Source organism: Myiozetetes cayanensis, unplaced genomic scaffold (genome assembly GCF_022539395.1).
Source record: "Myiozetetes cayanensis isolate MyiCay16 unplaced genomic scaffold, myiCay2020 scf9, whole genome shotgun sequence".
NCBI classification, from domain to species: domain Eukaryota; kingdom Metazoa; phylum Chordata; class Aves; order Passeriformes; family Tyrannidae; genus Myiozetetes; species Myiozetetes cayanensis.
In genome coordinates this window covers 30241086-30264620 of record NW_026088185.1, presented here as the reverse complement: position 1 = coordinate 30264620, position 23535 = coordinate 30241086, and the positions used below count along the sequence as shown (strand labels likewise).

Below are 23535 nucleotides of genomic sequence, written 5' to 3'. Positions count from 1 at the left end.
AATGATTTCCTTTCAAGCCAGTGTTCTGAGGTTCAGGGGAAGCAAGCTCTCACAGGAAGAATGAAAAGGGCCATGTGATTTTAAAAAAATATTATTTTAGTAGAGGTCTCACTGTGAAGGAAGACAGGGTGCTGACAGGATACAGCACAGCTCCGTGACTTTTGCTTGTAGTTCTACCTCAGTCCTCTTTAGGAGACAGTTTTCCAGTTACTTCATACACACACACTCCCCAAACTTAGAAGGGATTTTACAAGAGACCTAAAAACCCAACAGTTAGAAAAGCCACTTATTAACCCTTGAAAGGTGGGTTGGTTGGTGGGGCTGGGTTTTATTAGAAGTAAAGTAATGCTGAAAGAAACCTAGAAGCAAGAGGCTGGGCATAAAGAATTAAGTCTGTCACCGCTCTTGACTTTTGCTCTACCAGCTTGGTTTTCTCAGGATTTTAGCTGCTTGGCTTGACAGGAGAATTCATGCAACTCTTTTTGATGCTTTTGTTTGTCCAATGCTTTTAGATTTATAGGTGATGTTGAGCCCTGACAATAGGCATCCAGCCTCCTGAACTGGAATGCTCTTAGCTTCTAAAAAGTCTGCTTTCTTCAATCAAAGTCATAAATACCATGATGTTTCTTCTGTCAAATCTCTTTATTGCACAGCCATGTGGGGAAGAGATTACTTTTTTTTTTTCCTCAGCCACCACAATAAACTTTTGATATGGAGTTGTGAGGAGAGGTAGAGGAAAGATGCCACTAAGAGAAGGGAAGACAAATGGAAAATCAGGGTGCTGTCTAGAAACACATTTACTTTGCTGTATCTGTGTCATCCAGCTTAAGAACTGCATTCACTTTTACAAAAAAAAAAAGAAAAAGGAAAAAACCAAACCTGCCATACTCTTCAGTTGTAGTCCATCTTCCTAAACACTTTTGTAAGCTGCAACACTGAAAAACATAACCACTTACTATTTTTTCCGAGTTGGTCAGAATTTGGAAAAAAAAAAAAAACATAGGCTCTGCAAAATCTTGTATAATGGTACCAAAACTTCCAAACTGTTTTGGCTGTCAGCTCCATATGTTGAACCACCCAGGGCTTTCTGAGCTCCTCTTTGAGTTGTTGCAATCACCTATGACTGTTGAGAATTACAGGAGTACCAGATGTGTTACTCTCAGAACTAAGCCTAGATGTTCACTCACAGGGGCTGACAGACCATGTGAATTTGCAGGAGTTGTTGGGTCTCTGGATAAATGTTCCTGGTACGTCGTCACTTCTGATTTAAAGCACTTTCTGTATGGGAAAACAGAGGAGGGGGCAAATTCTGCCTGCCACCTTTCTGTCATTGTTATTAAGAGGCCAGAGAAAGAATTTATGAAAGTACATAGTAACACTAGTACCTACAAAATGTGATTTGAGGGCTTAAATATAAACCTAAAATGACATTACTAAAAAAAACCAAACCAAACCAACCCCACCATAAAGCAACTTGATGTTTTTATAGAAATTGTATTCACTGATATCTTTGCATTCCTCTCTTTATTCGTGGCAGAATAAAAATTAGCAAAATTTGAGTATGGGCATAAAACTTGTCTATTTAAAAGTATTGCACAGAGAAATAAACCACACACACACCTGTCCCAGACTTGTACTGATGGTAAATTCATACAAAGGTCTTGCTTTAGACTCACTCCACGTTATGAGTGGTAATAGGTGGCCCACATGAGGAATGTTTGTGAACATTCTGTCCAAGGAAAGAGGGGTGTTTCTACCAAACTTAAGACAAATGTGGAACGGGTTGCACAGATTTGAAGTGAGCTAGAACAAGAATCAAAAGGCATCTAAACACTGCAACTTTCTTGGACACCAATTAAACTGGAGTTCACTGGATGTGGATTCCTAAATAACTTTGAATCTGACACTTTAAAATATTAAAATCTGCCCATGTTTAATACACAGTAAAATAATAATGAAAAAAGATAAATTCTAGCTCCTTCTCAAGAATTCTATCAGTAGCAGAAGCTACAATAGTCAAGGTCAAGCAAATCATATTTACCATTCTTATAGTTTATTAGTTGAGGGTTTTTCTTACGTGGCCACTCTAACAGGAGAAATGGACAATGTCAGCAAAAATAAAAATACCCTTTTTTATCCATGTGTTAGCCTTAGCAGTACCAGGGCTCATTATCTCATACATACTCCTGGGCAAACCTAATTCATGCCAGGATACAGATCTTGGCTGACTAGCCCTTGTGTTTGAAATCTTGTTTTAGTCTCTCACATCCTCGTAGGCTACATAAGTCTCATATTCGAATGGAAATTCTTCTGTCAAGGACTTGCTCATTATTATTAATGAAATCATTATGAGGCATCATTTATGTGACATCTAGATTCTCTTTCACATTTTCAGTCATAAAAGTATGGACCCAGCTGTCAAAGAAATTTGGAAGTTTGGTTTTCTCTTGAGCTGAAATTTTCTAGAGATTTATCAGATTATTGGCAGCATTTATATAACTGAGTTTTCTGGAAAATGCTTTACAAAGGAGGCTGGTTTTCTATTAAAGAGCTAGCAGAGAACAGAGGAGAATGTGATAAAACTGCATCTACTAGAAGCTTTCATAGGACTTTTCAATCTAAAACAAAAATGGAAAATAAATCAGTTCAGTGTAGTCCCTTTATAATGGTGTAAAAATAATCTACCTCTAACACATAAAAACCAACTTCTGAAAAATGTAACATTAAATTTTATATATTTGCTATAAAAATACAGCATCACTTCACATAATGAGTTGAAATTCTGTTATCTGGATGAATCATCCTCCTCCAAAGCTGTTCCTAAGCAGCATTCTGTTTTTGGAAGTGCTTGGAAACAGGGTGCTGTAACGAAGCTGGCCTGGGCAGCTGCTGCCTGGTCAGGACAAACACTTCCTTAGCACAGCTGAGCAAAGGGGAGCTTGGACAGGAATTATGAGGATGCAGGGAGGGTTAAGCCAAGTTAAGAACTTCCAGACTGACAGGGAAAAAAAAAAAGATTATGACAAGACTGAATCTGAGGAGATTCACTTCAAGAGAGAGGCTTCTGCAGGTGATGGTAAAGTGATAAGGACAAGGAAATACATTTTGCAATTCCTCACCTCTGTCAAGTCCTTTTCTCAGCAGTTCTCAGGTACACAGGGAAAGGTGAGAACAGATGCAAAGGAAGAATCATAGAACTGATTGGAAAGGACCTCTGAGATCATCAAGTCCAACCCTTGGTCCACTATCACCATTGTTACTAGACTATGGCACTCAGTGCCACATCCAGTCTCTTTTTAAAAACCTCCAGGGATGGAGAATCCACCACTTCCCTGGGAAGCCCATTCCAATGCCTGATTACCCTCTCTGTAAAGAATTTCTTCCTAATATCCAACCTAAACCTCCCCTGGCAGAGCTTAAGCCTGTGCCTTCTTGTCCTGCTGCTGATTGCCTGGGAGAAGAGACCGACCCCCACCTGGCTACAACCTCCTCTCAGGTAGTTGTAGAGAGTGATGAGGTCACCCCTGAGCCTCCTCTTCTCCAGGCTAAACCACCCCAGCTCCCTCAGCCTCTCCTCACAGGACTTGTGCTCAAGTCCCTTCATCAGCCTCGTTGCTCTTCTCTGGACCTGCTCCAGCACCTCAATATCCTTTCTGAACTGAGGGGCCCAGAACTGGACACAAAAGATATAAAGTTTTTTTCCTCTAAGACTTACAAGCAGATTACTATTTTCCACCCTTTTCTGTTTTGCATCCCACAGATTTCCCAGCCCACAAAGTACCAAACATCCAGATGGAAAGATGACGTGGCTTGGTGTTCACTGTTAATTCTATCACCCAGCTCCAAGCCCTTAGTCACATATTTGTTTGCTTATTTTAAGAGCAATGAAATGGTTGGTTACACACTGTCATGCTCCACTGAAAAAAAAAGAAACTATGAAGATTCAAACTAGTTTCTGAAGTCATTGAAAAGTATCAGTGAATGAAACAAAGGGTTTTCATTTTTTTCAGTTCACTTTGATGTGGCAGCAGCTTATCATACTGTAATTGAGCATAAAAGTAAACTAGGTCCTCCTTTAGTTTCAGTAGAAGAAAAATGTTTTAGTTTTGGTTTTTGCTTTCTTGGTGGCTTTTTTAAATCTATTTATTCTATCATGTCATGCAATTTGTATTTGTCTACCTGCTATTTAGAATAAGTCAATACATGCAAGTCTCCTGATTTTTTTTATAATTCCCTCTTCTCTTTTTCAAAGTATACCCTGGTTTCTGAGACATTGTAAAGTGTTGCCATAGCAATCTTTGAGGAGTGCTAAGCATTTGCAGTGACAGGACAAGACAGCAGTGGAGTAATTATTGAGGAAAAAATAAACCCCTTGGAGACTTTATTCAAGCCTCTGTATTATAGGACTGGGTTATTTCAGCCAAGAGGGAGGAAAAAGTGGGAGTTTTCAATGCATTCAATGTGTGAACTGAAATGTAACTCTCAGGATGTGGCACGTAATGTACACATAATAAATAGGAGGAGAGGGATGGGACACACGGCTTCCAGGAAAGGAAGATTCTGAGATCATCTGGGCTGCTTTAATGATGGTCTGCAACAAAAGGGTTGAAAACAGTAATCTGCTTGTATGCTTAAGAGTAGGAATAGTCTGCAACCCACCAAGGAAGCACCCCCATACAAGAAAAACACCTCATTTCCTGCAGGAGCAAGAACCAAAAGATTATATCCAGGCCCATTTGGATCCCTAAACATGAAACTTTTGCAGTTAGTCTAAGTCTCATTTGTTTTTATGCAGTCTTTCTTTAACAACCAAGTTAATTCAAATTGTGACAAGATCCCTTTAGTCCTTAAGTTCACAGAAGTGGACTGACAATTGTTGAAACATTTAGAAGTTGAAAGGCTTTTTTATCTGCTTGTTTCCCTGCCTGCTTTCATGTTTGGCTGCCTTTTAAATGTACAAAGTGTTGTTCAGTAATCCTTTCGCTGACATTTTAAAAGTGGCATTAATTAACAAAGTGAGACACAAATGAGAAAGGAGCAATATAAGGCAAAGTATGCAAAGCTGGTCGTGAAGCAGTCAAGTGCTGCCTGCCCACCCTGACAAATTTTTAGCAGTGTCTAGCTGTCTCAGGTGCTGCTTTAGACTTAACTTGCAGCAGTATTATGAAAAGCCTTTTTTTGACAAGCTCTGTCAGATTCTGCCTGTTGGAAACTCAAAGCAAAGGAAGCACATTCAGCACTCAGAAGTCCTTTTCTCCTCTTAATAAAAGCTGGTAAGTGATGCAGATAGTCTTCTCTTTGCTGCTAGCTTACACTAGAACACGTGTCAGAATTACTGTAGGAAAGAGCAGCTGAAATCATGTTTGCATTAAGGGCCTGAAAAAGGATTTATTTGCTTTATTGTTCATCTGGTGAGTGAAGTGGCACCCAAAAGTTAACCAACAAAACAGCCTGGTTATTCTAACTACAGTCACTGCCCTTGATGACCTTAAAGATCTTTTCCAATCTTAATGATTCTATGATTTATTGAGGGTGGTGAGGCACTGGAACAGGTTGACAGAGAAGCTGTGGATGCCCCATTCCTGGAAATGTCCAAGGCCAGGTTGGATGGGGCTCTGAGCAACCTGTCTAGAGGAAGGTGTCCCTGCCCATGGCAGGGGGTTGGAATGAGTTGATCTTTAAGGTCCCTTTCAACTCAAACCATTCTGTGATTGTATATTCTATGGTTTATTACTCAGGAACTGACAAATCTAATCACTATATCTCCTTTATGCTATCACATTGTTAACTGCTATTACAGACTTTAAAATTAAAGTTTGTGTAATGGATTTAAAATAATTTCTGAAACATCTTGAGTTTGGGGGTAGTTTGGAGGAGGGGATGTTCTGTCACCTCATGGGGGCTGTGGGGAGAAGGGGAGGGTCTTGTCACTGCACGGGCTGTGGGGACACACAGAATTCTACTGTCTGCTCAGCCCTAGTGAACACCTGCAGTGCTGTGACCAGACCTGGGCTCCTCAGGACAAGACGAGGAGCTATCGAAGAGTGTTCAGCAGAGGCCACACAGATGATGAGAGCTCTGGAGCATCTCTTTTATGAGGAGAGACTGTGGAAGCGGGGCCTCTTTAGACTAGAGGAGACTGAGAGGGCATCTCTTTAGTGCACATAAATATCCCAAAGGTGAGCACCCAGAGGACAGTGCCAGACTCTGGTGGTGCCCAGCGACAGGACGAGGAGCAATGGCCTTAAACTTAAACAAAAGAAGCTTCATCTCAACACGAGGAAGGGCTTCTTCACGTTGAGGGTGGCAGAGCCCTGGAACAGCTGCCCGGGGGGGTTGTGGAGTCTCCCTCTCTGGAGACATTCCAAACCCACCTGGCCGCGTCCTCCGCTCCAGGTGACCCTCCTTGGCAAGGGGTGTTGGACTGAGTGATCTGAGGTTCATTCTAACCCTGACGATTCTGTGATTTTGTGAGGAGGGGGTGTCCGGCCGCCTCGCGGGGACCGCGGGGTGAACCCGGCGGAGCCGCCAGCCCTCACGGAGCGGCTCCGCCACCGCCCCCGGGGCGGCCGCTGGGGCGGGGCGGGAGCGGCGGTGCCGCCCTCCCTCCATCCCTCTCCGTGCCGGTTCCTCGCCGCGGTCCCGCCGAGCCTCCCGCCCTCCTGCCGCCGCCCGGGATGGCTGTGAGGAGCAGCGGGCAGTAGCCGCGGGATGCCCTGGGCCGGCGGCACATGGCAGGCGGGCGCTGAGGGAGGCGCGTCCCGGTGCGGGGCTCCCGCCCGCCGGCAGCGGGGCTGGAGAAAGTGCCGGCGGCCTGGGAAGGGGCAAGAGTGAGGGGTCGAGCCCCGCTCCCGGGCATGGCGGAGACCCTGAGCCCCTGCAGCCCACGGGGCCAGTGCCAGCCCGGCATGGGCGCCAACGCCTCGTCCGCCAGCACGGACACCAACACCTCCTCCTCGGCCGCCCTCGCGCTGATGGGCGGCAGCGCGTGGAGGGGCCGGGAGCCCTTCTCCATCTTCACCGTCCTCATCCTCACCCTGCTGGTGCTCCTGACGGTGGCCACCTTCCTCTGGAACCTGCTGGTGCTGGCGACCATCCTGCGGGTGAAGGCCTTCCACCGGGTGCCCCACAACCTCGTGGCCTCCACGGCGGTGTCGGACGTGCTGGTGGCGGCGCTGGTGATGCCGCTGAGCCTGGTGAAGGAGCTCTCGGCCGGGCGGCGGTGGCGGCTGGGCCGGGAGCTGTGCCTCGTGTGGGTCAGCTTCGACGTGCTGTGCTGCACCGCCAGCATCTGGAACGTGACGGCCATCGCGCTGGACCGCTACTGGTCCATCACCCGGCAGCTGCAGTACACGCTGCTCACCCGCCGCCGCATCTCCAACGTGATGATCGCGCTCACCTGGGTGCTCTCCGCCGCCATCTCCCTCGCCCCCCTGCTCGGCTGGGGCGAGACCTACAGCCCTGAGCAGGAGCGCTGCCAGGTCAGCCAGGACCCCTCCTACACCATCGTCTCCACCGGGGGGGCGTTCTACCTGCCCCTCTGCGTGGTGCTCTTCGTCTACTGGAAGATCTACAAGGCGTCCAAGTTCCACATGGGGGGCCGCAGGAGGAACGCCGTGGTGCCCCTGCCCGAGGCTGCCCAGGTAACGGTGGGGATGGGGAGGAGAGCCCCTGTTGCCTCCCCCAGGGAGCCGTGATCCTCCTCATCTGCTGCCAGCAGTCACCCCTGCGTTGCTGGTTTCGACTGCCGAGTGCCCTGGGTGTCCCGTGCGAGCTTAACTCTCTTATAGGCTGGACACTCTGTTCCAGACTGGACGTGAGCAGTAATTTGCCAGTCAAAAAGCGCCACTCTTGGAAAAGAGCTTTATTCTCATTGTTTCCTTTTATGTGATAAGAGTAAGGAACAGGCGCCTTCACTGCCAGTCAGGAGAGCTACTTAAGAATCTTCTCTTTGCTCTGAATTTGCCATTCCTTGGGGGTTTTTTCCTCTTTATTTCTTTTTCCAGTGTTAGTGGGGTAAACAAAGACATAAACAGACATAAACAGATCCCTAAGTCCGGTAAGTAAGAGTAAATGTATGCATATTTTATTTACCAGCACAGACTTTGTATGTCTCAACACGTGTTAATAAGCAAATTATGCACTTCATTGATGTGCATGGGCTGCTTTACCTTGAATGCTGCTCACTGCGTAGTGTCAAAGCAGTGAGCAATTAATTGTTTCTGTTTTAAAATTACCTCCTGTTTTAAAAACCGTGTCCTTCTTATCCCAGAGATTGTCTGTAATCCCACAGTGCCTTAGCCATGTGGGAGGTCTCATTCACTTTGGGGACACACCTTGCTGACAGGAAAGCTGTGTCCCCTCGGAAGGGTTGGGGTCGGCTCCTTGAGTCCTCTAAGTCAGGCTCTCTGCATGATGATGCTGTCAACCATGCCATGGCACCAGGGTGCTAGGCAGTGCTCTCTGTAAATTCTCCCTGCTTTCTGTAACAGATTCTTACTCTCACTCCTGCCTGTGGAAAAGATTCTTTATGTTTTTGTGATTACCTGTTGTACTTGCTAAGTCCAGTCCCTTCCCAATAGCAAAAGACGAGCCGTGTGGATGACAGAGATGCCTAAAGAGACATGGAACATTTCTGTTCAATTTGGGCTAATCCTGCAGGGCCTCACTCCTCTAACTTTGATTTGGAGTCATGGTAGAGAACACGTTATTATGGTCACAAATAGAAGTCTGCAGGTTGTGTCCCCAGATTCTTGCAAGAGATAACAGCGCTGGCAATTACATGTGATTAGACTTGCACGTTTGGATCGTAATGTCTTGGAGATATTTTTAATATATATTGGTTAGTGGAGGTGTCTTCTATGCAACAGCATAAAATGTGTTAGAAAACTTGAGAATGTCTCCTCTAGTGGCATTCTTTTTTTTTTGTTCCTACTATCTTCACCCCCTAGTTTGCACCAAATTTCTGTCCAGATTGTTATAAGGATGAGGAATGTGTTCCTTAGAGTTAATGCATAACCTTTCCAAGCACAAAAGCCAGCTGATCAGTTGTAGTGGTTCTGCATGCTTTGTCTTTTACCTACACACGTACTCATACAGGACTACTTGTTTGGAATCTAAAATTCTGGGAAGCCAAATGAGCTGAGGTGTTGCTGCTTGAGCCAATCTAGAGGCATGTCAGTTTTGGCAGAAAAAAGTCTGGCTCCTGATTGTTATAGTTGTGTCTGCAGAAGCCCCTGCGTGGGCCCAGCATGGCTGGCAGGTGAGTGCTTTTTGCTGATGCAGTGTCTGGGAGCTGGTTTAGGCTGTACTGACAAAAGAGCTCTGTCAGTGTGAGCTGAATCCCCATTTTGGAAGGGTTGCAATACAGCTGTTTACTCCTCACCTAAAGGAAGGGCTGATGCCCAGGTGTACACGTGCTCATTAAATGAACCCATGGATCAGGGGAGCTGGCATTCAGGATGCATCTCTTCTCAGTTTTCTTTCTAAGAGACTGAGTTTTGTCCTGATCTTCTTTAAGCTTATAGGAGCAGGATCCATCACATCCACAGGAAGAGGAGCAGTTTCCCAGTGAATTCTGGAGGGGAATCTTCAAGAACAACACGACTGTTCCTTTGGCAAAACCCTTTTTTTCTTTTAACCTGCAGACACAAGGATAACACTGCCAGGGTGTGTGGCAAACCTGATGAGGTGCTCCAGCTTTGCTTCTCCACATGCAGAGGTGATCAGGCTGTCAGTGTCAGCTCTGTCCTTCGCTCTGATGGGGCAAATTCTGTTCCATTTCTCTTGGTTTGCCCATCAGCTCACCCTGATTTGCCATTTTTTTCTTCCTTTAATGTCTCTCCTCCCTCTGCTTTCTTTCATCCTTTCCCTCTCTGACAATGCTCACCTGTCATGCTCTCCCTGGCAACGTTTTCCTTCTGTCACCCTTCCCTGGATGTGGATTGCCCTCTACATGTCTGTCAGTTCTCACTCCAGGTGCCCTGCACTATCTGAGGAACATTAGAGGGGTTTTTGGCAGATGCCAAAGGGTGGAAGGGCTTCCCAGTCTGGAGGTGAGCAATAACAGCAGCAATAACAGCAGCAGTAACACATCCCTGCTGGGAGAGACGTCAGTGTTGCACTCAGGAATTGGCTGTCAGGTAGCACTGGATTGGAACTGTGCCTCGTGGCTGAGGAAAAGGTTTGAGTTCATAGTGCTCATGTGCCAGTAGGGATGCCTTGAAGAAACAGATGCACCAAGAACAGATGCACCAAGTGATGGTGAGAGATATGTATATATCTATGTGTGGGTATGTACATATATGTATATTTATAGTTACCAAGTAACTATTTTGAGTAATTTTTTGGTTAAAATTATACTTGTGTTTCTGAAAAATGCTTTTTAAAACCTTCAAAAAAAAAGATAGGGATATGGACATGAAACATCTGGGGTGCTTCTAATTTTAACGAGAGCTTGTTTCTTGCCTTCCCTTGAAACAAAAAAAATTGGGATACTAAATTAAGCTGGGGCTCTTATAATTGTTTGTTTGCTAGTTGTGAAACTCTTTAAAAAGTGAATTCTGCAGGCAATACTGATGTGGGTGATCCCTGTAAAAACCTTGTGACATACCATCACTGGCAGAGAGCTATGCTCTGTCACACCTTCCTGACAGCAGGTAATAATTTTCTTTCTAAACAGTCCAGTTGAAATAAATGAAACTGCTGGAAAAGCAGCAGTACTGCTGGATAATGCCCTTTTAAATCAGTGAAGTCCCTTGTAGCACAGGCTTTGCCCAGCAAAACCATGGATGACAGCATCTGAATGTCTTCATTACTTACAAGTAGCAATTGCAGAGTCAGGATTAAATTTCTATGTGAGGAGTTAAAAATAAAGTTCTGTTGATGGTTGGGGGCTTTTCAGTTGTTGTTTTGTTTTGTTTTCCCTTTTTCCCTCTTGAAGTACTTGTACAGTTTATGAAAAATGAGGCATGATCCAAACCTTACTGTTTTGTGAGAGTCCTTCCCACTTCAGATGAGTATCAGGCCCAGAGCTCCAGCAGTGCAGTGCTGTTCTTCCCCTTGGCCCCTTCAGCCTCTCCTACTCACAATGTGGGAGAGAAAACAGATTTTCCTTCTCTGAAAGGGGTCACAGGCCCTCCATTTCTTATTTGTCCTTCTGGCTGTACAAGTAGAAAAGATGGGTCAGGGAATGAAGTTCAACTGTCTGGAAGAGTGGCAGCAAATGTCATGTAGGAGAAAGGTGAGGCAGAAAGTAAAGTGGAGTAGATAATGATTTCCTGGCAGAAATACAGAGTTATTCCTGCTTGCAGCAGAAGAAAATCCTGTGAGAGAAAGCAGGTGTTTTTCTCCCTGTTTGTCTTATTTGTGGAGCATCCAAAAAAGTGTAGATGTTCCTATGTTTTGATCCTTTGTTGTGCATTTCAGTTTCTTGTGTTCTTGTTCAAAGAGTAAGAAGTGCCAAAGCTCCACTGAGGCAATAATGACCTTTGCTGAATCACACTGTAATGGGCAAAACTCTGAATTTGTGTTAGTAAGCCAGATTTGATTGAAGTTTATTATCTTTACTGTTGTTTTGTTATTGCAGACCCTGGAGGTGCAGGACAAACACACAGAGTACCTGCCACGAAGGACCAATAATAGCAATCATTAAAGCTGTAAGGAACATTTTAAATCAAGGGATTTTGTCAGGAGCTCCTTGGTGACGTGTTTTCTGTGACACTGCTAGGAACACAGGAATTGGGAACATACAGCTCTAGGAACATGTAGCCATTTAGTAATAGCGATTCACTGGGGACAGACAAACAAGTGAAAGAGCATTGAACTGTAACTGTTGATCAACGTACAGAAGAATAAATTCTGAAACTAAAACCAAACTCCTTTGTGTCTGTAGAAGAATTTGTTCTTGAGATCTCATTTCCTTCATTTAGTCTCTCTATTATTCTCTCTGGAAAGCAGTTGTCTCTGCACTTCTCAGAGCCTGTTGTCCTGGAAATAGCTGATTTCATGAATGCAGAACCTAATCCTGGCTTCAGAGTAGGAGTCCCTTCATACCAGCTATTTCCCCACTGCTCCTGACTCGTAGATCCTGGGGCAGTGCCTGGGCAGATGGAAGGAAGTCTGTGCCTGAGGCATAGTGTGCTGCTGAACGCTGTCAACACTGCAGCGATGCTCCCAGGTGAGAGATGTCCTTGGTATAACCCAAGGCATTTCCTGCTTTAATTTATAGCCTGTGACTACCTTTTCCACTGTCACAGCCTGCTCACCAGTGCTCATTCATCAGCAGGCCCAAAACAAGTTTGTCCTTTGTTTCACGTGGTGCAGGGATAATGGCCAGCTATTGTGGCTTACATTAGAAACTGGAGTTGTGCAAAGCGTCCAGGATTGACTCTGGGAACTGCAGGTGTGGTATAGCCAGAGCTGTGTTTAGTTCAAGCAAATCACAACTGGCAGGGCTGGAAAGCAGCTACGTAATCTTCTGACCCGTGCTCTTGTTCAGACAATGCCAAATTACAGTGGATTACCCCCTGCCTGGCTAAGGGAGGGAATCCTTCAGCAGGGCTCCCCTGCCAGCACTGTGCACCCCGAGAGGGCTTGCCTGCAGCAGCCTAATTTATCTTCCATGGACTTTGTGTGGGTTGCCTTATAGGAAATAAGCCCCTCGCCAGGGGCTGGCCCTTGGAGCGGTGCCCCATGCTGGGAATGCCCGGGAGGAAGGTGGGGTGGAGCGTTCCATACAGCTCCCAGCTTGCCTGTTGAAGGCACAGGCTGAAAGACCTCGCTGAGCGGGGATACTGGTTAACGTTTTCAAGAACATTTTGTGCATCCTTTTCAAAGGATTTCTTATGGAGAATTGAAGCAAAATATCTCCAGTCTGCCACAGATATTTACACGGTTACTTAATAGAAGGTTCCATGAGAGATCCTGTTATTTTTCTTAAAGGACCAGACTGCTATTTTCACTGTTATTATAATTACTATTAATACAACATTATTCAGAAGTCTCAGGCAAAACTAGGCCAAAAAAATCCCAAATGAAAAAACAGCTGTGACATCAGAGAAAGTAGAAATTACTTAGACAGGAAGACAACTGCTCTCCCACAATTTATAAAACATATCATGATCCATTTTCACTTGCTGTTTAGTATTCAGAGGCTGGATCGAACAACCAGTGAAGTTTGTAAAATCTCCTTTGACTTCAGTAGGAACTTGACCAAGTGGTAAATGCTGTCTTCATTAGGGAAAACACCTGAGGACTGTGGTATCTTCTATCAAAATAAATGAAATACTTTTTTCTCAAGATACGAGGTTATAAAAGGGTTGCTGCTACTAAATTCTGCAGTTAAGTCATAAGCCTTTTAAAACCTGTAGAGCAAAAAGGCTCTGATTTGATGATGGCACACTGCAAGCTCTGTCTTTTGAGCAAGAGTTGAAAGTTAAGCATAGTACCAAACTGTGCCCAGTGTGAGTGACAAAGTCCTTTGTATGGCTCTTCCCAAGAGGCACACTTAGGTAACTATTCCTCAGGGCTGAGACGTAATCTTTCAGGGTTGCTTGTCACAAATTTGTCCTCCTGTCATACATTCATCCCCTTTTGCAGAGTGTGATTAAGGATGTGCAGAGCAAGTCCTTCTGCAGACAAATGGTGTGATCCTTGCTATGTGAGGGGTGTCCCATTTTAATTGTCAGAACAGATGTGATTTTCATTTTCCTCCATTATTTGCCTGCGCCCATAATCTGCTGCTCTTACATTCTGCAGCCATGTCTCGTGTCTGGGGGTGCAGACAGGGATATCCATCTTGAAGAGTGATTGTTTAGCCATTGCCAGTGCTTCCCTCTCTGAGTTGCCATGCTCATATTAAGTAGAGGCCCTCCATCTGTTATAAAGCTTGCACAAAGGTGGCACGTGCATGTGGAACATGTAGCTAATTTAACAATAAGCCACCTTTGGAGTGGTGTCAAAGTCTTGCGGTGCCTGTGGATTATCACTGAGGCAAATTTTAGAGCCTCAGGTTGCGTCCTTAAACTCTTTCTTTTATTGCACTGTGCTCATAACTGTAGTGCCTAGAAAAACTTTAATATTGCAGATACTTTAATCTTCAGGTTAAAATCACAGGGGAGTATCTTCTGGTTAGACTCTAAGCACATTAATAACTTGTGCCCAGAACCTGTTTGCCACAGTCTCACAGCACGGATGACTCTCCCGCAGAGAGAGAGGATTCAAGAAGCGCTGTCAGCAACCCGGAGTAGCTGAAATGCACTCCTCTCTCGTGGAACTTCTGCTGAAGTCATTGTTTGGACTGAAGGCCAGTTGAAATGGTGGTTTTTTTGGCAGTGGAGTATTTTTTGAGAGAATACAGAATCACAGAATGGTTGGGGTTGGAAGGGACCTCTGGAGACCATGTAGTCCAACCCTTCTGCCACAGCAGTTCATCTGGAGCAGGTCTAAAGGATCCTAAAGGTCATGTACAGCATGAGTCCAGTGTAGGGATAGGCAGAAGGTTCATGCCTTTGTTAGCCTGCCTTAACAACCTGATTTCCCACTAGGTATCAAGGCATCCAATAAAATGAACTGAAAAAGAATCCCACAACACACATGGCATCAGTTATTTTTTATTTAGCTCCCTTTGTCAGTCACACTTGGCAGCTTTTCCAACATAATGAGAAGTCTGGTAACTTTGGCACTCTGGGGCATTTTCTTTCTTTTAACGTGGAAGGAATGGAATTGAGGCCTTTTGTGGTAGGTGCACAGATGTTGTGCTGTCACTTAGAAATAATACTTCCCTCAAACAAACTGTCTTGGTAAGAAATTGTGTTTGCTTTTGTTTTGAGGTGAAGGAAGCTTCGCGTGAACCACAGATGGTGTTTACAGCTCGTCGTGCAGCTATCACTTTCCAGACAGATGGAGAAACATGGAGAGAACAGAAAGAGAAAAAGGCAGCTCTGATGGTTGGCATCTTAATTGGAGTTTTTGTACTGTGCTGGATCCCTTTCTTCATCACAGAATTAATAAGTCCCCTCTGTTCCTGCAACATCCCACCGGTCTGGAAAAGCATCTTCCTTTGGCTTGGCTACTCAAATTCTTTCTTTAATCCTCTCATTTATACAGCATTTAACAAAAATTACAACAATGCCTTCAAGAACCTTTTTGTAAAGCAGAGATAAAAGGGGCGACAGAGGAGGAAATTATTCCTCTATTGCATAATATAGAGATTTCTTGAGGGAAACGTGCCTGTGATATGTACAGGTTTCATGCACAAGAGCTACTCAAGGGGATTCAGGAACAATGAGAAGGAAGATGGAAGATGTTTGGATATAAACCAACTGACAGTTTACAGTTCCCCCTTGGAAATACATATGTGCTACTCCAGGGTTTGGCAGAAAAGATGGAAGCAGTGAATACCTCCCTTCTGCTCTTGGAATCAACATGTGCTGAGGTCTGAAAGTGAAGCACTGTGTGTGTCTGATACCATGACTGTCAAACCCAGCACTTCTGATCTCATCCAACCCACACGTGCCATCCTGGAGCTCTCTCATCATTAGCAAAGGCAACAGTGGGAGTTGCTAATTGAGCAATACCAAAATGTTTGTGATAGGGGCAGGATGCTGCTTCATTTCTGAGATTTATTTGGAAGGGAATAAACATGCTGTATTCAATCAGTCGTTGAGTTGATGTGAAATTAAAATGGATGATTAAGTGGCTCAGAAACACGCCCTGATGTGATTGAGGGGCTGTGTGTGCTCTAGCAAGCAGTGCTTGATGGGCAGGCTTGGTGAAAGATGGCTTGGCTGTGTCCCCTGGAGTCCCTTGGGAGTGAAATTTTAGAGCCAAATGTAAAATTATTCAGATCTCCCAAGGACGTCCTCTCGGTCCTTGCACAGGAGGAGGATCTAGCCTGGAGTTTTCCCCTGTGTTGTACCCTTACTCTGCAGGGCTCAGGCTCTCCCTGTTTTATGAAACCAGGTGAGCTCAAGATAGATCCCCAATACCTCCAAGTGAACGAGGACTGGATGCATTATTATTTCATGCTGCCATAAAACTGAGGGTGCATCTGTGTTACAAACACCAAACATGCTGTTCAGTCACCAGGCTTGCTGCCAGCAGCATGTGGCTGCTTGGCAGTGGTAGGTGAGTGTCTGCACTGTGTCTTGCACCATGTCTGCTCATCACCCTCCTGGAGTGAAGTCCACAATTTGTCAGCTTGCATCAACTTCCTCCTACTGTAAGGAAGGTGTTGATGCCATGAGGTCTAAGTCACTCCCAAAACCCTAAAGTGACACAAAACCAAGCCTTTAATTGTTTCTCCAAGATCAGACAAGCACTCCTGTCCCAACAATATGTACATAAGTAAAGTATTTCCCTGCATACTGCCAAGTCCATCTCGCTCCATACTTGTTCCTCTAGTGGATTTCACTTCCTCCCCTGCCCTGAGGGGGAGAGCTGAGAGCATCTCTGAGTATTTCTTGCATTGCAGCTTTTTAATGATGCAGAGTCCCTGCACCCTCTTCCATCTCCTCCTAAAGCTTCCTGAGGTACTGTAAGGGGCAAATCATCATAGCTCTGATAGAGCTGGGCAACATGACAGCTCCTTCAGAAGCTGCTCCTTTCTAAACAAGTGATTTAAGTAAATGCCATCAAAGCACATGTTCCTCCAGCTCCTGAAGTGAGGCCTGGCTGTATCTCAGGAGCACAGTGTGTGGTGAGGTCAGGCACTGCTGTACTTCACACCTGCAGTGCTGTGACAGTCCAGTGTGACCTGCTGTGCCTGCAGCCACAGCCACCTGTTTGTCTTGTGTTCCTGCAGATGATGCTTCTCCTCTCAATTTCAGTGGAAATTCAGAAACTTTAATAACCTAGAATTTCAGAGTTGCTAGAAAGTGGCTCAGATTTAAGTGTCAATTTAAATAACTTTCCCGTGTGACTCTCAACTTGCCTGCATATGGAATAGCTACCATTTAAGCTACTGTTTGGAGGCTTAATTAAGCCAGAAGGAACACACATATGTAAGAGAATGAAAGTTACTAAAACCCACAGGCCTCATGCAGAACCATTCACAAATTTTTCAAGTCAACTGAATTTTTCATGTGAAAGAGTCACTGCTCTAAAAATCTTTAAACTCCAAACAGATGACATGGAAGGAGGAAATGAAGAGGTCATCTTGAGCTGGTGTTGAAAAGCATACAAATCTCCTGAAGTTTCTCATAATCGCGCTTTTGCCAAATTTTGGTGCCTGTACCCACTGTGCCTGGTAAGACAAGCCATTACTATCACACAAATCCAGTGCCAACCCTGCTGCACCCAGGTTAAGGCCCATGACAGTGTGTGGCTGCAGCAGCAGCAGCAGCGATACTCACATTCAACTCTCCGTGCCAGCCGACTGGAGCAACACTCGGCTCCAGTTCCAGCACAGGAGTCCTTCCAGAAACAACAGGTTGTGAAGGTACATTTTTCCATACTTGGCAGCTGTAACCTGGGAGAACACCACAGAGCAGTGAGGTCAGTGTGCAGGTCAGTGCAGCTGCACAGCTGTTGCTGCAGAGACAGATGCAGCAGGGCGCCCTCAGCGAGCGGCAGCGCTGGGAGCAGGGCACTGACGCAGCAGAGCGCAGCTCTCCGCCTCCTCAAGGATGAATTTAGCTTCCTTAGGAGGCGAGTCTGAGCCTCTGCAATTTTGCTGTGAGAAGTTCTGAAGATAACGAGCTGGTGCTCTGCCCACCCAGGCATCTGTGACAGCAGCGAGCGCTACAGTGACAGGCTTGCACAGCAACCAGCCCGCTTTGAACACACCCAGAGGCGCCGAGGAACAAGCGGGGCTTTCACTTCCTTACAGTGGCTTTAGAAAGCTCTGAACAAAATCGACTTCCCACACTGGCTGTAAATGGAGACTGCATTTAGGAGAGCGGCAGCACATGTTCAGGGTTTAGAATCCCGGGGTTTTAATGACACGGAATCTGAGCTCAGTGTAGGGAAAACAACTGCGTTATCTGGAGCTATGGTCTAACCTGCTGGGTTTTGCTTCCCACCCAAAGCCAGAAAAGGTGTTCCCATCCCCTGGCCTCCTGCACTGCAGGCCCTGAGCTTTACCCTCCCATTTGTCTGCCAAGCCCAGTGACCTGGTGCAAAGGGAGAATAACTGCTAGATCGTCATCAACCCTGATTAAAACAATTTGGAACTGTGGATAATGTTCTACATTCCTCGGTACTTTTATTTCTGTGATTAATTAATCTCATTATTAAATCTTGCAACTTTATTTTAATTGAAAAAAAAAGAGAATCAAGCATGCAAAGGATTCCTCTTTCTGGCACTTAAGCATTAGGGTTTAGATCTGACATTATCGTTGTGCAGTTATCCTTGCCTTCAGGATGGACCAAAGAAAATATGGAAAACACAACTTCCATATGAACTAGCATAAATGAACTAAGATAAATGACACAGTATCTTGACTATCCAAATATAAAAAACCCCAGTTATTCTAAAGGAACATTATTTTGCAGAGATTAGACATACAGCAGTTTACTTCCCCAGATAGAAGCTGCCAGTTTGGAGTACAGCAATCATCTCTGCTTGCACACGGTGGACTACTAGTTTTAAACTTTATTTCCTGACATTGAATGTGCTGCTAGAAAACCTCACTGGAGCCTATTGCTCAGCAGAAGGGCATTGCTGCCTCCTGCAGCGAGGCTCTGAGAACCCTGCAGCAGCTGTATTGAAATGAAGGCCTACGTTTGTTGTGCTGTTGGAGTGCAGACTGTACAGAAATGAAAGGGCTTGGGAAGATGAGTGTGAACAGAAATGCTAATAACCCTCTATGCTCCTGTCTCCAGGAAACCTACATCCATGCTCCAGCCTCCACAATGGAAGCTCTTCAGTAATTCATTGCTGTGCCCAGGAGCTGCTGATCTTCCAGCCCTTCTCCAGCCTCTGCTCTGGAGTTCACACCAGCTGCAGCCAGGGCTGTGCAGGCACTGCACGAATGAACAGGCTGGAGTTTTTTAAGATATTATTTTTAAGATAACAGACTATGCTCAGAGCACGTCACCCACCACCCAAACGAGCAGGGTTTGTGTATGGCCCTGTCATCTGTCCTACTTCCAAGCCCAATTTAGGAAAGCTGCTCTAAGGGGGTGGGTGCCCCAGCCAAGCACAGCTCTCCAGCTGCCTGTTTTGTGTGAGTGCAGCTACACAGAGGGGGACACAGAAGTAAAACCCTTTCTCTCATGCAAGTAATTTTATGTTTCCAAAGAACTCTCAGCAAAGTCTATGTCCTGTGTGGCTGGGTTGCCCATAGTGCCTCTGGAGAGTAAAGAGTGCAAGGTGCCAGTTTGCCACACAGCAGAATGTTTTTGGTGTCATACATTTCCTCTCCATCAAATACTCGTTGACTGAGGAACCTACACACTAAGGTCATGCTTCAGTAAGCAGATTTTGTCATAAAATAAAGAGGAACAAGGGAAGAACCCTTATAGAAAATACTGGTTGCATTTAAACTTGCCTTGAGAGATTTTCTTTATTGACATTAGAAGTGACTTGGTGCAGTACTCCATTCATTGGGACATACTGTAACAAAAGGATTGTCTGGATTTTGTTGAGTGTATGTCACTGATTCCACTCTCAAAAGCTGCTTTACAAGTGCACTTGAGGAACTGCATTTGAAGAGAGCTGTCAACATCTAAGGTGAGTGTATGCCTGAAGTTCAGAGACTGTCTCCACTTCTGAAACACAGGACAGACTGATGTTCCAGCAGTTTATTCATCAGTATATCAAAATAACTACATTTATTGAAATGCACATTAAAACTCTAAACTGGCTCTAGCAAATGAAAAATAAAAAAAAAGTTTTGCTGCAAGTCCTGTAAATGTTACTTTACAAGCCTAGTAACACCAAATGAATTCAGGGCAAACCCTTGCTCTTTAAACAGAGAAATCCAGCAATACTGAAGTAAAATTCTGAGAAACTCTTTCTCCTCCCTTGAAACCAGCTGAGATGGAGAATTAAGAAAGTTCTTCTTGCTGTTGGTTCCTCCTCTGGTATCAGAGGAAATGGCATTTAACACCATACAGCCTGGGCCAAAAGGCAAGGATCTGTTTTCATCCCTCTCCAGGCTTTTTCTTCTCATTTTCACAGGGGTCTGAAGGCAAAGATGTGTCCATCTGCCCTGGGTTCCATCTGTTTTAGATAGTCAGTTATAATCTGGACTCTGATTTATTCTCTGTGAGCAGTAACTGCATCTTCACAAACCTCAGATTTATGTCTTAGTCAAAATTACAAACTCTTAGCCAGAGCACTGGCTCTGACATTTTCATACTCCTCACTGAAGTTTCCAGGTTACTATGTTTGTAGCAGGTAAGCATAAAATTTAACCTTATACTGAACAAATATCATTTATTCTACATCCAAGTTCATTACTTACCCTACCCAGGAAATTTTGCTTGATGGCTAAAGCAATTTTGATGAAAATGGTAAAACCCGAATTGAAACGTCCACTCAAGTTATTTTTTTGAGAATTCCATTGTACACAAATACAGCACAGCTTGAATTCTCAAACAGGTTTTCTTGTTGCCAGAGATGAATTATTCGATTCATTCGAACTACTACAAACTAGAAAGAACATTACAGTTTTTATAGAGGGCAAAGTTTGTAGGTAAGAAATAACATCACCTGGTATCAAAGCTGACTACAAAGGAAATGAAGGAAATGCTGAATGTAATTTTTTCCTTCTTTGAAGGGACTTGGAATCTGACTTTGCCTTCCTTATTTCACTAGCCCTGGGCAGATTGACTTTTTGAACAGAAACAAGAGGAGCAGCCTGTGTCTGTTCAGTGCCCGACTCATATGGGGGAGCAAGGTTACCAGCTGGCTCAGTAGAAAGGTTTTCTTTCTGTTTGTGCTGAAGGAACACGAACAGGATGTCACCAAAACAGCATCTCATTTCACTGTTGACAGAATTCATCTTTTAAGGCACTTGTAACTTGACAGCCTGGTAAAGCTCCTAAGGCAAGATCCACCTTAAAGACACGATAGCAGAATGTCACTGGATTCCAAACATCCTTTATTTTATATTTGCTGCCATAGCAAGTAATTGAACAGCACTGTCATCAGGGTCATTGGGAAAAAGGAACATGGATTTCTTCTCCTGAAGATCTGATGTACATTAAGAAGTCAGTCCAAAATCCTGGTGTTAAGTACAAAAAGCAACTGTTTGAATTATAAAATACTGTATATACAGATATAAAAATGTTTCAGAAAGTGTCCCACAAAGTTTCTAAACTTTCAAGAGCAAATCTTCAGCAGGGTAAGTAGGTGGTTGTCTTCAAAGGTGAGCTTCAGTTCATTTGAGCACAATGCCTCAATCTTTATCTTCCTATATTACAGGTGATAGACTGATTTTCATCCCAGCCAGGGATAACATGGTGGTCCTAGTGATTAAGGTGTTTTTTTTCCTGGAGCTATTAATTTAACAAGCATACTCTCTCTATATAAAAATGAAATTTCAAAGAAATTTATATAACAGCTAGACTTTATAAAAATATAGATCTATAATTTTACACCAGGAATTATCCAAGGTTAAGTCTCCATTTTCTTATGTCTTAACCATTAGAAATTAATTTTTATCCTTGGAATCCTATCTGTGGCTAGACTGTAAAGTAAAGTAATGTGAAGTTATTAGGTGGTGAAGTGAGTTTCACGAACCTCATTCTAGGGTTTTTTTTGGGGCCAAAATTAATAAACTACTGCATTCTGCAGTGCTCATATTGTGGTATTGGACATATTACACAGTACATATCTACTTATTCCAGAATCTTGACCTAATGCAGTGTTAAAACCCAAGTAAAAAACATCCCCACTGTCCTTACTGTGGGGAAAAAAAACCAAAACAACAAACCCAAACCCAAATAAATAGAATTAGACAGTATTTCTATTTTGCCGTACTGTGTTAACTCTTTACTGTGTAGTGGAGGCAATAATGAATAATACAGCCATGTTACAAGGGACTGTAAACTGAACACATACTGGAAAAAACAGACTTTTACAGCTGTGTGTATATATTTTTTTTATATATATATCTATATATATACATCTACATTGCAGTTATAACTGTCACCTCACAAAAGAGATTCAATGGACTGAAAAATCTTCTATAAATTTCCCCAGCTGGAGTTCTTCAGGAAGAACTGGCTTTCAGCTTGGACAGCAGCATTTCATTCTTACGGCATTCCTGTGAACAGAAAACAAACACAGGAGGAGGTAGCTGCTCTTTACTGGTTGTATCTTCACAGCGATAAAACCAAGCACTTTCTATTGTTTTGAAGGATCTCCAAAATCCAAAGTAGTCTGGAGTGAGTGATGAGCTGAAGATAATTCCTCTTCATCCATAATGTTATTCCAATGGTCATACCCATTACACTTTGAAACACAAGCCGAAAGGAACACTGCTTAACCCATTCATTTAAAGTTGTTACAAGTAGCTAAAGCAAATCCAGCTTTTTACTTATAAACAGAATACATTTGAAATGGAGTTTACTTGTAGGTGATCTGGAACTTCACAAGAGAGTTTGCAAAAAAGTCAGTGTTCAGGGAACAACTCTAGGTCAAGAAATATATTTACACGAGTACACACCACCTGTGTTCCACTTCATTTATTTTTAAGGGTAGCAAGGTTGACAAGAAGTTCCATCACATGGCAATGGAAGAAAAATGGGTTAAAAATCAAATAAGTAAACCTCCACATAAGTTCTGCAACAAGGATGTAAAATGCTGTATGTCAGACAAGCAGCTGAACAGTCCCTGTCATTCTCCCAGAGCACATTGTCTGAAACAGGAAGGAACTGTCTCAGAACAAAGCAGGACAAATTACAGAAAGATGTTTTTCCTCCAACATCTGAAGCCAAATGACAGTTTTGCCTGGCAGCACTCCTTTGCCATTCATTCTCATGGAGACAAGAATTAACAGAAGCACAAGCTGATTAAAAGCTTGGGAAAGGCTAAATCAATGAAGTGTTAAATGCTTCTTTCACAGTCGTTAGACAACAAGGCTGCTTCCCAAAGCTATTTATACCTACCAAGACTCTGCACTTCCTCCTTATTCACACACATTCCTCAACCCTCTTTGCTCCAGTAAGTAACTGCTCATAAGTCTTCAAGAGATTCCACCTGGAAACCTAAATAAGCATCTTGCTTGATAACAAATTCTGCTCCCTGTAACATGGAGGGGTGCCAAGCTAGCAGTGAAAGAGGAATTGCCAGAATCAAGAGTCCAAGATTCACATGGAGATAACCACCAGGATACATCACGAACACGGTGTGATAAGCATCGTGTCAGGAAATCTTATGCATATATTAGTGCACAAATCAAGTCAAAATGTGTCACTGAACACCTGACAGTGTTACACCAGCAAAAGTGCTCTTACCTCTTTAAATTCTTTCACTGTTTTGAAGTAAAGCCTCTGTTTCTCTAGAAGCTCTAAGTATTCATCATTCAACTGGTCTCTTCGCATTTTGTTTTCTTGCTTCTTCTTTTCCATCTGTTGATGTGC

General features: G+C 44.0%; 3 protein-coding genes across 4 annotated transcripts in view; 2 read left to right on the top strand and 1 right to left on the bottom strand.

The window, feature by feature from the left end:
* The window catches only part of MARCO (macrophage receptor with collagenous structure), a 923899-nt gene that overhangs the window by 419951 nt on the left and 480413 nt on the right, over positions 1–23535 (top strand). The gene's annotated exons all lie outside the window — the stretch shown is intronic.
* Positions 6607–15659, top strand: LOC126653032 (5-hydroxytryptamine receptor 5B-like). 2 transcript variants are annotated; one of them, XM_050340484.1, is made up of 3 exons: positions 6607–7643; positions 11588–11657; positions 14832–14940. In XM_050340484.1, the coding sequence occupies exons 1-2, from the start codon at positions 6858–6860 to the stop codon at positions 11651–11653; spliced, it is 852 nt and encodes a 283-aa protein (XP_050196441.1). In that variant the 5' UTR covers positions 6607–6857; the 3' UTR covers positions 11654–11657; positions 14832–14940. The 2 variants fall into 2 exon arrangements, with proteins under 2 accessions (XP_050196441.1, XP_050196440.1); XM_050340483.1 differs by lacking the exon at positions 11588–11657 and having other exon boundaries at positions 6616–7643; positions 14832–15659.
* Positions 21034–23535, bottom strand: part of CCDC93 (coiled-coil domain containing 93) — a 39753-nt gene continuing 37251 nt past the window's right edge. The window contains exons 22-23 of the mRNA XM_050340478.1: positions 23410–23523; positions 21034–22217 (exon numbers count right to left, since the gene is read on the bottom strand). Of these exons, the coding sequence (XP_050196435.1) occupies positions 22164–22217; positions 23410–23523 (168 nt within the window). The 3' untranslated portion in view covers positions 21034–22163. The remainder of the gene's footprint in view (positions 22218–23409; positions 23524–23535) is intronic.

Coding starts and splice junctions, on each gene's coding strand:
- LOC126653032 (XM_050340483.1), top strand. CDS start 6,858: ATGGCGGAGACCCTGAGCCCCTGCAGCCCACGGGGCCAGTGCCAGCCC. Junction 7,644..14,831: donor CCCTGCCCGAGGCTGCCCAG/GTAACGGTGGGG, acceptor TTTTGTTTTGAG/GTGAAGGAAGCTTCGCGTGA.